Source organism: Lagenorhynchus albirostris, chromosome 3 (assembly GCF_949774975.1).
Source record: "Lagenorhynchus albirostris chromosome 3, mLagAlb1.1, whole genome shotgun sequence".
Lineage (NCBI taxonomy): Eukaryota > Metazoa > Chordata > Mammalia > Artiodactyla > Delphinidae > Lagenorhynchus > Lagenorhynchus albirostris.
This window is the reverse complement of record NC_083097.1, coordinates 132,373,713-132,386,757: the sequence shown is the minus strand read 5'-3', so window position 1 is coordinate 132,386,757 and position 13,045 is coordinate 132,373,713. Positions and strand designations below refer to the sequence as shown.

General features: G+C 41.7%; 1 protein-coding gene across 1 annotated transcript; it reads left to right on the top strand.

Moving 5' to 3' along the window:
- Nucleotides 1-236: 236 nt before the first annotated feature.
- On the top strand, nucleotides 237-7,078 carry MED7 (mediator complex subunit 7). The gene is made up of 2 exons (XM_060146503.1): nucleotides 237-321; nucleotides 6,116-7,078. The coding sequence occupies exon 2, from the start codon at nucleotides 6,133-6,135 to the stop codon at nucleotides 6,832-6,834; it is 702 nt and encodes a 233-aa protein (XP_060002486.1). The 5' UTR covers nucleotides 237-321; nucleotides 6,116-6,132; the 3' UTR covers nucleotides 6,835-7,078.
- The last annotated feature ends 5,967 nt before the right edge of the window (nucleotides 7,079-13,045 follow it).

Genomic DNA, 13,045 nt, shown 5'->3' with positions numbered 1-13,045 from the left:
AAGGAACGAGGTACCAGCTGCTGCTTTTATTGATACAAAGTACAGAAATCCTCCGCGGCTGCAAAAGCCGCAGCCGCAGCCAAATTGCCAGAAGGCGGCAGGCTGCTCGGGGTCGGTGAGGGGGTGGGGGTTGGGGAGGGGGGCGTGCGCAGGCGCAATAGCAAGCCATCGGTCAGAGGCGGGCCTAGAGCCTCGGTTAAAGGACAGCTATTTCAGCCAATCAAGGGACAGCGTCAGAGGCTTCTTCCTGGAAGAGGAGGTTGGAAGTTGGGTCTCGGTGGTGGTGGAGAAGGCGGCTACCAGTGTAAACCCGGGGCTGAGGTGAGTGGGCGGCGACGGTTTGGTGCTCCGTTCAGTGTGCATTTCTTCTTCCGGACCCCGCGACTTCCTCCGGGCGGGCTGGGGATGGGGGAGGCCTGGTGCAGCGTACGCTCGCCCGCTTTCCTTTCCCGCGCCGCTCGGGGAGCGCGGCCTCCCCGCCGCTCGCTGAGCCCCGGGGTGAACCGCTCGGCGGAAGGTGCCTTCCTTGCGGCGGGCTCTGGGCTTCCTTCGAGTGGGGAGGCCGAGCCCGGCCAGAGGTTGGCAGACCTCAGTTCTAGTCTCTCGCGGCTGGTTTGCTAAAGTGGGTGGCCTCGGCGAGTCCTTTGGCCTCTCCAGCCTTACGGGATAACCAGCCTTGCTCTTCCTCCTCAGGGAGCAGTCCTGAAATCAGAAGAATTAATGGGAGGCGGGGAAGGAGGTAGATGCCAAGCCTAATCATTAGATCATCTGGAGAGGTTTTAAAAACAACATACCAGCGGCCCCATTCACAGTAGACAAAACGAGTCAAAAGTCTGGGGATGGGACCCTAGAATACCTTTCTTTTTTTGGTGAAATACCGCAGAACGGAACAAACACTAGAAGGTGGATCTTGAGTCTGATAACCGGCTATGATGCCTGGCGCTTGTTTTACTAAAAACCTCCATCGCCTTTGACAAGTTTAGTCTAGAGAAGTGATAGGGAGATAAGCAGGATTTCTGTAATACGTCAGTTTCCTTTTGTACTGTTAGATGCTTCATAGTTTACTGATTTAAGGGAACTTGTACTGTGTACAAGAACCAAGGTTAAGAATTCCTGCTGTGCCATTTACTAGCCTTTTGATCTGGCTGCAGACACTTCCCCTTGGTGAGACAGACTTGGGATCCTCATCTCTAAAATGAAATTGAAAATACTACTTAACTCATAGAATTGGTTTGAAGATTAAGAGAGGATGTGAAACAATGGTACCTGTCACTTACTTGCCCTTTGGGGATTGGCAGCTAAAGTAGAGGATTACACATGGTGCTGGGAGGCACAAAACTGGGCTTCCAATCTAAAAAGGCTTGAGTGGGGTGAAACCTGGGCTGTCTGAAATTTATTTTGAAGTACCAGATCATTGCTAATTCTCTGATTTTGGTAATTATGTGGTTATAAGAGAACATTCTTATTTGGGGGATACCCACTGAAGTATTTGCAGGTGCAGAGATGAGAGACCAATAAGGCAAATGAGGGAAAATGTTAACATTTGGAGAGTCTGAGTGAAGAATATGGAATATTCTTTATACTATTCATACAGCTTTTCTGTAAGTCTGAATTGATGTTTTGGAAGTTTTAAAAAGTTGATTATAACTATTTGCAACTCGTGTGTTGTAAATAAATGAAATGGTACACAGTATTTATAACCCTCCATCCCATGCACTTTCACCCCTTTTTTCTTAATGGCTGTGTTGTGTGTATATATAGACACTTTATCCAGCCCTCATATTGATGAAATTATGGGCTGTTTCCAGCTTTTCCTGCTCTTTTCAAACAATGCTGCGTTAAACATCCTTAAACACACTTTTGAGTACTTGTACCAATATTTTTGTAGGATAAATTTCTAGAAATAGAATTGTTGGGTCACACAACATTGTTGATCAACTATACTCCAGTATAAAATAAAAATTGAAAAAAAAGAATTGTTGGGTCAAAGAATATCAGCATTAAAAGTTTTGATACTGTCAGGTCAAATTCCAAATAAACATATTCGTTTCCTTTCCTGTCAGTTGTGTCTGAGGATTCCCCATATTCTCTTGGCGGTACTGGCCTGCCACCTGAGAGTGTTATGTGGCGGCTGTCATGGTGGCTTCTGTGAGAGCTGCGGGGAATGGATGCTCTCCACCGCAGTAGGCTTCCCTGCAGGGCCAGAGGAGCTAAGAGCCTGCTTCTAAAATTGGGATGGCCACTCTGAAGAAACTGAGAGGAAGGAGAGTGTGACCTGTGCTGGAATCCAGGGTCTGCCACATAGAAGGTGTTCTAACATTTGTCAGATGATGGAGTATGTGAAATCTTGATAGTCTGTTAGATGAAAAGAATCCTTTTTAAAATTTGCTTTTAACAGTGTGTTTGTCTGAATATTTTCCTGCCTTTATTCAGCATTTGCATTTTTCTCATCTTTTGCCTATTTTTCTATTATTTTTTAAAAAATATATAGGTTTAAAAAAAAACTCAGTGGATCTTTATTGAGGATTTAGCACCTTCTAGGCATTGTTTAAGGTGCTGGAGGTAGAGTTGTGAGTAAGACAGGCAACTGCTGAAGTCATAGTGCTTTTCTTGTGGGGATGGAATCAGAAAATATGTTTTAAAAAAATCAAAATTAAATTTCTAATATTTGCCCTTGTTAGCTTGCAGGCATTCTTCTCCCAGAAAAATGGGATTGTCTTTTAATTTTGCTTATGATATATTTTCCTATATGGAATTTTTAGATTTATCTTTGGTAGTCAGATCTGTTGGTCTTTTGTAGTAACCTTAAAACATGTAGTTAGCTATTTGTCTGTTTTCCTTTATAGATTGTAAGCAACGCAAGGATGGAGGCCATGTTTATCCTTGAAAGATAGTATGATGTAGTGTTTGAGATCTTTAGGCTCTGGCTCCTTCCTTTACTCTGTGACTTTACGCAAGTGGATCAACTTTTGTGAGCCACGGTGATGGTGATCTCATCTCTGAAATGGAAAGAGCACCTTTCTTTTCTCAGATTTCTCGCAACCATGAGAAAAGTATTTAGCACAGTGTCTGGCACATACTATGTACTCAAGTGTTGTCTGTCATTATAATCATCATTGCCGTATATTAGACAAACCGTAAATATTTGAAAGAGTAAATAAACATTAAAGATGTTTATACCTACTTCCAAATTCCCATTGATTTGAAGCCTTCTTGAAATGAATGGAGCTACCAACAAATACTAGAAGACAATATGCTAGGATATAAGGGAGAAGGAATGTGCTATGAGAATTAGGCTGGCTATTATATAGAAGAACTGTAGTGAAATCAAAAAGATCCCTGGGAAGCCATTGTATTCCAGGTAAGAGGGAATGGTGTCTTGATCAGAACTGATGAACTTGAGATAGTGAGATAGCGAAGTTTTGGGACTTGATAAATTTGGCAGTGATGGTGAGGAGAGGAGATTGGTAAAAAAGGAGAATTAACATAACCGTTAGGTTTCTGGCTTGAAATACTAGGTGGATAATGGGGACATTTTACTGAAACAGGAAAGAGTAGAAGCTATGAGAGGAACAGGTTTAGGGTATGTGTATTTATGGTAGATGGACTCAAAAGAACTTTCTTTTTTTCTTTTTTTTTTTAAGTTTGAATGCCCTGTGAGACATCCAGGAGCAGCCCAGACGCAGTCTGGACTGGAGATAAAAAGTCAAGAGTCAAGAAAAGAAAGACAAATACTATATCACTTATATGTGGAATCTAAAAATAATACAAACGAATCTATGTACAAAACAGACTCACAGACAGAAAACAAACTTATGGTTGCCAAAGGGGAGAGGGAGAGAGAGAGGGGCAAATTAGGAGTATGGGATTAACGGACAAACTACTATACATAAAATAGGTAAGCAACAAGGATTTACTGTATAGCACAGGGAATTATATTCAATATCTTGTAATAACCTATAATGGAATATAATCTGAAAAAAATAACTGAATCACTTTTCTGTACACCTGAAACTAACACAATATTGTAAATCAAGTATACTTAAATTAAAAAAAAAAGTCAAGAGTCATAAATATAGACCAGGGTTTCTCCACTTTGGCACAATCTGTTGACATTTCGGGCTGGATAATTCTTTGTTGCTGTGCACTGTATGTTTATAGCATCCCCAGCCTTTACTCATTAGAAGCCAGTAGCACCCCCTCCCTGGTTGTGGCAACTAAAGGTGTCTCCAGACCTTGCATATATCTTCTGGTTGGCAAAATGACACCTGGTTGAGAACCACGGATAGAAATGGTATTAAAAGCTATGGAATTGACTGAGAGCATCCCAGGGAGAACGTAAAACAGAGGCCTAAAACAAGTGGCCAGCAGACCACAAAGATTGTTGGAGATAAATATTTTTTGACCTCACAGTATTTGACAATTTCTGCAATTAATTGCCAGTATTTTTAAAAATTGAGAAATTTCACATAAAAATCTGGATTTTTTTTGCCCTTGAAAAGTCAAGACCAAGGAACAATGAATCTTCATTCGCACATGAATGCTAGTGGCTGGAGGCTTTGAGGTCTGGCTTGGAGATGCTCAGTTCTCCTTCGCTCTTTATGGTGCCTGCCTTTTCCCTTTGGGTTTTGAGTTTGTGAGTCTCTGAGGCATGCCAGCATTAAAATTTGGCTAGAGAAGGAGGGGCAGTATAGGAGACTGAGAGGGAGCGGACAGTGTGGTAGGAGGAAGACGTAAATGTAGCATCACAGAAGCTGAGAGAAAAGGGGAGTGTGTTGAAAAGGAAGAAAATGCTGCTGAGAGATTAAGATCAGCTTAGAAAAATGTCCATTGGATTTGGTCATGTGGTGGTTGTTGATGGCCGTGATGAGCAGTTTCTGTGGAGGTAGGAGGTTGACGCCAGATTGGATAGTGACAAAAATGAATATGCAGAAGGCTAGTAAAGCAGTGAAGTGTGGGTTGATAGAATAACTCATCATGTCTGTGGCCACTGACAGACTGATTCTCAGCAGTAGCCAGTTCACTGCTGTGGGTTGGTGGAAACTCAGGGCTGTCCCACAGCTGCCCTTATTACCTCACAAATTCCAAGTATAAAACTGCCTCCAGGGTATTACTTGCTATCTCTCATGTTGGATGGTGTTATGTTATATCTTGAAAATCTGGTAAGATCCATCTAAGTGAGCACTCGGGATATTCTCATTTTATGATATACCTAAGCTTCAAATGGAGTAGATGGAGGTTATTGTGGCTATTGAAGGTATAGTTGAATTTGAAATTTCTGTAGTAGATGTAGAAAAGTTAGTGAGTCTATAAAAAATTGTAGAGTATATTGTAGGAAAAAAGGGAATGGATGATGTGAGTTTGTCTGGAATATAGTAATTTTAATTTTGTCAGAGTGTTCCTTAGTTATAAGTGTTTGCTGTTGGAGATCAATCTATAATATAAAACGAGTGATTGTAACGTGAGATGGGAAGGCAGCATGTGTAGTTTGGCTGTAGGGAGGGTAGAGAAGTGAGGCATAACTGGTGAGGGGTGTGGAATCCAGATGATTTAATTTATAGATGAAAATACAGTTGATCCTTGAACAACTGGGAGGTTAGGGGCGCCCACCCTCTGTGCAGTTGAAAATCTGAGTATAACTAAGAGTTGACCTTTCGTATCTGCAGTTCCTTCATATTTGTGGTTCTGCATCTGAGGGTTCAACCAACCATGGATCTTGTAGTACTCTAGTATTTACTATTGAAAAAAATCCACGTGTAAGTGGACCCGTGCAAGTTCAAACCTGTGTTGCTCAGGGGTCAAGTGTATACTACAGTATATTTTTTGTGCCAATGAAAGTATTAAGTAGAGCAGGAAAAATACGATGATTGAGTATATATTGCTAATTAGAAAAGGATGCAGCCTTTCCCTGTTGTAAATGTTAGTTTTAGAGACCAGGGAGATCATTTTGTCCTGGGTGCCAAACTGCCAGGGGAGAAAAAGTAAAATGTTCTGTCATTAGTCGCTGAATGTGACAGGTTTGTTTTGTAGCTCCACTCTCAATCTTTGGTCTATTTCTGTGTGTGTGTGTGATTTTTTTTTTTCTTATTTTTTGTCTGATGGTCCATTTCTGTAGGTTCTTGATCTTCCACAATGGGTGAGCCACAGCAAGTAAGCGCCCTCCCACCCCCTCCGATGCAGTACATCAAGGAGTATACAGATGAAAATATTCAGGAAGGCCTCGCTCCCAAGCCTCCACCTCCAATAAAGGACAGTTATATGATGTTCGGCAACCAGTTCCAGTGTGATGACCTTATCATCCGCCCTTTAGAAAGTCAGGGTATCGAACGGCTTCATCCTATGCAGTTTGATCACAAGAAAGAACTGAGAAAACTCAATATGTCTATCCTTATTAATTTCTTAGACCTCTTAGATATCTTGATAAGGAGCCCTGGGAGTATAAAACGGGAAGAGAAGCTAGAAGATCTTAAGCTGCTTTTTGTACATGTGCATCATCTCATAAATGAATACCGACCCCACCAAGCAAGAGAGACCTTGAGAGTCATGATGGAGGTGCAGAAACGTCAACGCCTTGAGACAGCTGAGAGATTTCAGAAGCATCTGGAACGAGTCATTGAGATGATTCAGAATTGCTTGGCTTCTTTGCCTGATGATTTGCCCCATTCGGAAGCAGGGCTGAGAGTAAAAACTGAACCAATGGATGCTGATGATAGCAACAATTGTGCTGGACAGGATGAACAACAAAGAGAAAATTCAGGTCATAGGAGAGATCAGATTATAGAGAAAGATGCTGCTTTGTGTGTCCTAATTGACGAAATGAATGAAAGACCGTGAAGGATGTTTGTTTTTCTTCTTTTTTTTTTCCGTTTCAGTAAATAGCATATATATTAGTTAATTCACTTTTAGAGCACCTCAAAAGAGAGAGCACTAGAAGTCTTGCAAGCAGCTTGACTCTCCAACTTTCTCAATTGTTAGACGTCACAGGCAGTTTATGTCATTTCACTTTATGGCAAGCCTAGGTAAATGAGTACGCCTACATTAAGAGTAATCACCTTAATAAAAGCAGTGTTTGCCTCTATTGTGTGGAACATCCCTGTTTTCGGAGTTGCAGTAAACTTTGAAGATATCCTCAGTAATAGTGGGTTTTCATCCCTGAAAAGTAGATTTGTCATTGCTTTAAGAATGATAGATAATAAAGGATATCAAACTTTATAAATATGAAATTATGAAATCCTTAGATTTATTTCACTTAAAAATTTGGTTAATCTCTAAAAAAGAATAGTGTAACATGTTAAAAGAGAGGAACCCTGGAGAGTTATAAAACAGCAGTTTATTTTTCCTCTGGGCTGCTCCTGCAACAGTCTGTCTCAGCCTCTTGTCCCTATCCTGGATGGGTCCCAGAGCTTTTTTACAGTCACTAAGAAGTCCTTTGATCACTTTTAGTCACATTCATTTTAATAATTAAAATGTCTGTGTAATTACCTATACATTTCCTAAACTCAGACTTGCTTAAGGCTGGAAGCCTGCCCTGGGAAGGGGCTTTGGTGGCAGGGACTGCTGGATGTCCACCGAGATTCTTGCTCGCCTGAGATATGCTGCCCTGCTAGGGACTATGTTCCCCCATTCCTCTTGCATCTCTGTGAGGCCATGTAACTGAGTTCTTACCAGTGGAATGTGGTGTAAAAATCCAGGCCTGCCCCATAAAAATTTCTTATCTGCTGGTTTGATGGTCACACCCAGGAAAACTTTGGAAGCCACTTGAAGATGGCAAAAGTTCAATCATTTCGGGTCCTTGAAAGCCTGAAGACTAGGCCCTCCTTTCATTAACTCCACCCTCTCCCAGTCCCCATCCCCACCCCCACTGATGTGACTTCACCACATGAATAAGAAGTCAACCTGTTTTGAGCACTGAGATTTCATTTCTGCACCTTCTCTTTTCTGTTCTCCAGCCTCTCTTCCGGCAGAATCTTGATGGACGAGTCTGCCTTGTATCTGAGGGTGGCTGCCAGCCTTTCTCTTAATAAAGGCCAGTGGTTCTCAAAGCGTAGTCCTGGACCAGCAGCATTGGTATCACTTGGGGACTGGTTAGAACTGCAAATTCTCAGGTGCACCCCAGACATCTTAAATCGAACTCTAGGGGTGGGGCTCAACAAACTGGTTTGAAGAGCCCTCAGGTGATTCCCATGCAGGCTCAAGATTGAGAATCACTGATAATGGTAAGGCCTTTTGCCAGATAAGCTGGCAAAGTCCAGTTTAAAGTGGCCACAGGCCAGTTCTATATGTGAAACATTCATGTATCCTTTTCTTTAAAAATCTGGGGAGTGTAGGCTGTTTCCAAGTAGACAGCCCCTCTGTTAGGCACTTAGTTGGCAAGTCTCATTTGTTTTTTCCTGATATGTGTTTGGTATAGATTTTTGGACTCCAGAGACTTCAGGAGACACAGTCCAGGCTCTCTCAAGCTTAAATTAAAGGGGGAGGGGAACCCCCTCATCTCCCGGTGGCGGGGCAAGGTAGACATTGCTCAACACTTGAGCGACTCCCCAAAGGAATCTCCTTTGTAAAGGAGACCTCAATCTTTTTACAACCTTGAGGAAAGTGCTGGGCTAAGAGGTACAAAACCAATTTTTGGCTGCCTTACAATTCGTTGCATGGAAAAAACTAACTGAATCACATTATCACATCCTTAAGAGAGTCACGACATCATTTGTATATAATGTGTGTTTGTTGGAGAGAAGGATTAAGAGATTAAAATTTCACGTGGAATCTTAAATTCTGATCTTGGGAGGACCCGATCTTGTAGGTCTGTGGGTGGGACCTGGCATAAACTCTAAAGAATTCTGACGTGAACTCCTGGTATTATAATGGGTTGAAGGAGCACTAGTGGTCTGATAGTTGTTACAAATTTCAAAGTTTATGTAGAGATTCAGTCTATGAGGATGAAAATACATCTCTGCACACCTGGTCATAATGAATATTCCTGATAGATTGATTCCTCAAAGTGAAATATCTGGAAGAATAATCTGGGCAACTCTTGAGATTACCAGTGCCTGGGCCCCAGACCACCAGGATTCTGGTTTCATTGTTCTGTACTGGGGCCCTGGTATTGGTTTTAAGAAATCTGTAGATGACTCTACTGTGCAATAGGATAAAGGAGGATTACATTAGTCAGTACTCTCTACTGAACTAGTTTAAGCAAAAGATGAATTTGTTGAAAGGATACTGTGTTACATAAGTTAAACATCCAAACCATGAAGGACTGGGAGGGTCTCTAGGGCAACTGGGACTCAAACCTGATCCAGAACCCTCTGTCTCTCCTTTCTGGCTTTTCTGTTAGCTTCATTCTCTACAAACCAAATTCTTTGATGGTATGGGTGCAGAATATGGCTGCTAACGATTCCAAAGTGTTAGGTCTTTCTATACCACTCTCTGGGAGTTGTCTCTCAAAAACGAAAAAAAAAAAAAAAGGTGAAAGGCTAATTAACCAGTTCGGAGGGAGGAGTTAGGGGTGGCACACCTGATTCCAACTGGGCCATTCAGCTGGGGGCAGATTCTGTAAGAATCTGACAGACCCCAGCATGTCAGTGTGTGGAGGGAGGAGGTCCACCCCTCCCTTTAAGTTCATTTATTCCTTGCATTCATTTAGTGGATATTGTGTTCCTCTCTATTCCTGATACTGGTTTAGTTGCTGGGGGTATGAGGAGTGGGAAGGAAAATGGAAGAAAGATAAACAGGAAAACAAATAGGTTAATTTTTGAAGGTATAAGTTCTTGCTTTAACCATTCAGTCATTATAACAGAAGAATCTTGCTTCCAATTATATTCCTATTTCCTGCTCAAAATGCCTTGTCCACATTATCTTCTCTTTTCAAGTTATGTTTCTATGTTCACAGTTGTTAAGGGTGTTGGAAGGCCATTTCAACTGTGCTGTGTTGTATCTGAGAGAAAAGACGTGTCCTGGGTCCTGAGGTCACAGGAAACAGCAAGTGCAAATGTCTCATGAGACAACTAAAAGTTGGCATGATTTGGGAGAAAAGGCTATTATGGCCGCAGCATAGGGAGGGAGGAGGTTGGAGCTAGAGAAGCAGATGGAGGTCAGGTTACAGGACTTAGAAGGCCAAGGGAAGGAGTTTGTTATATCCTAAATCTGACGGGAAGTGTTGGAGAGAGAGAAATTTCCCCCTCCACCCCTCTCGAGTTCTTGTGGTTGGACTAATAATAAAATTGACGCAAGACAAATTAACAGGAGAAGAGACATTTTAATTCTTATACAGGGAGGTCTCATAGAAATGGGACCTAAGAAGTAGCCAAAGCATATATACTCTTTAGACAAACACTGAATTTCTGAGGAATTGACAGGACAAAGAAACTTAGGTTTTGGGTGCTCAATTAGTGAAGAATCTAAACAATTTGGGCTTGGGGTAGTAAATTAAAGAAGTAACAAGGTTTGTATAGGCTTCTTGGCTGAAATTCCTTCTCCCAGGCAATAAGGGTGTCCTTTTACCTTTACTGCAGGGAGTGCACCTTTCATGGGAGAGGTTTATTTTTTGCTTTGGGAGAAAGAGAAAGTGGGGGTCAGAGTGTCCCTCTTGCATTGGCCATTTCTTAGTTCAGTATGCCGTCGTAGCATATTTTGGGGCAGCCTGCTAGCATTTGTTGGCACTGTTCTAATCACTTTATGTACAAAAAGCCATTTTTATCCTCAAAACGACCCATTGAAATCATTATGATTCTTACACCTATGTTACAGATGAGGAAGCAGAGGCTCAGAGAGGTGTCATTTACCCAAGGTCACCAAGCTAGTGAGTGGCAAAGCCTGGATTGAAACATTCTAGTTTCAAAGACGAAGCACTCAACCTTCATACTCTGTCACCTCTCTACTGCATCATATAGTTAATAAATCATAGGTAATAAGTAATGGAGTCGAGTGGAATCTGATATTTTGACCCTAAAATCCATACTCTTTTTTTTTTTTTTTTTTTTTTTTGCGGTACGCGGGCCTCTCACTGTTGTGGCCTCTCCCATTGCAGAGCACAGGCTCCGGACGCGCAGGCTCAGCGGCCATGGCTCACGGGCCCAGTTGCTCTGCGGTACGTGGGATCTTCCCGGACTGGGGCACGAACCCGTGTCCCCTGCATCGGCAGGTGGACTCTCAACCACTGTGCCACGAGGGAAACCCCTAAAATCCATACTCTTATACACTACATGATACTGGACTGAGGAAGGAGATTTGTAGACAAAGATTATGAGCTCCCTTTGAACATTTTAAAGCATTTTTGTCAGAATTCTGCTGCTATCTTAAGGAGATGCTGTGCGTATAGCACTAAACTTCCTAAAACTCCCTCTTAGTAGATATCACCTCCACTTTATGAAAGTGGGGGTCAGTTTTGTGGTTTGCTCAGGTGGTGTTTCCAGATTAGAATCTAGGTCAGGAGTCAACAAACTTCTTCTGTAAAGAGCCAGTTAGTAAATATTTTAGGCATTATAAGTACTCTTTTATATGGTACAAAGGCAGCCATAGAAAATATGTAAACAAATGAGCACGGCTGTGTTCCAGCTTTAGATATGGACATTGAAACCTGAATTTAAATAATTTTCATGTTATGAAATATTATTATTTTGATTTTTTTCCCAATCATTTAAACATGTTAAAATAATTCTTAGCCTGTGGACCGTACAAAAAACAGGCAGCCAAATGAATTCGGCCAGAGGTTCTAATCTAGGTGATGGGCTTCTAAACCCTGGAGTGTTTTCACAAAACCACTTAATAACCACAAAATAAAAATTATAGGTTTGTTCTAGGGCCTAAGTGAGATTATGGCTACAAAGCACTAAGCCTAACTTCTGGTAGTTAGTAAGCTTTCAAAGGTTAACTGGTACCTTCCCTGCTAAGTCTTTTGCATTTGGCATTTAGAATCAAAGATTTAGGAACTGGTTTCAAACTGTAATGTGATGAGTCTAACAGTAAGTGGCAGTCTTACCTCAAGTTTAGAAGCTGCAGCCAGGTGGCAGAGGAGGAGATTAAGGTGGAGAAACTCACAGGTGCTGCTTGTAATACTGAGCTTTTTATTCAACAAGTGAGACTTGCTGCTTGTGTCTGACTGTGGCCTACAAACTCTTTTCTGATGGAGAGAATAGGGTGTAAATTTGTCAAAATAACCAGTACTATGTTGCAAATAAGAGATTTTTGGTTAGAGCTTTTCTCCCAGAACTGCCTGGACAAGACCTGAGGAAGACCTCAGGCACTGTTGGTTAGTTCTGAGTACATGAGGACAGTAAGATGCTTCTCATATCTGCTTAGCACCAAGTTCTGTGAAGCTGCTGGTTCCCTGCCCCTGCTCTAGGTTTGGAGTAAGGGAAGACATTGAAAGGATGGGTGTCAGGTGGGGTGATGTGGCTGGCTAGGAATGCATTGTATCATAACTATAAGGAAAGATGCCTTTGGGGTCTTTATTGATTTTCACAATTATTCAGTCATTCAACAAACCTGAAGATCTATGAATACCATCGTTAAGAGCCATTAAGAATGAGAGTACTGATGTGGAAATACATTCTATATATAACAGAAGTTACTGGGTATAGGCTGAGTCCACATTTGTGTCTCTCTGTCTCTCCATACCCAAATTGGAAAAATATATTAAAAACTATTTTATGGATGAGGAAATTGAGACTCAAAAATGTAACTTGCTATACACCGAGGACACTTGGGCTAGTAAATGGCTGTTAAAACTCAGATTTAAAAGAAAAGAAACAGAAAAAGAGTAATGCGTGGTAGAATTTGGGCTCCTGTGTTTACTAGTAGTTTCGCCTTGGTTTGACCTATTAACCTCCATGACACTTGATTTGCTTAACTATGATAATTATGGACCCATAGTATAGGGTAGGTACCATTTATGTTGGGAATGAAAGAGAAGGCCCATGCTGATTCTTTCTGAAACTTGTTTGTCCCCAGGCAACATACTCAGAATCATCTGTGCAGAAACATCTGATCTGGAAGGGCCGAGGGGGTATCTGAAAGGCTTAAGTGGTTCATAAGCCTGAGGGGTTCT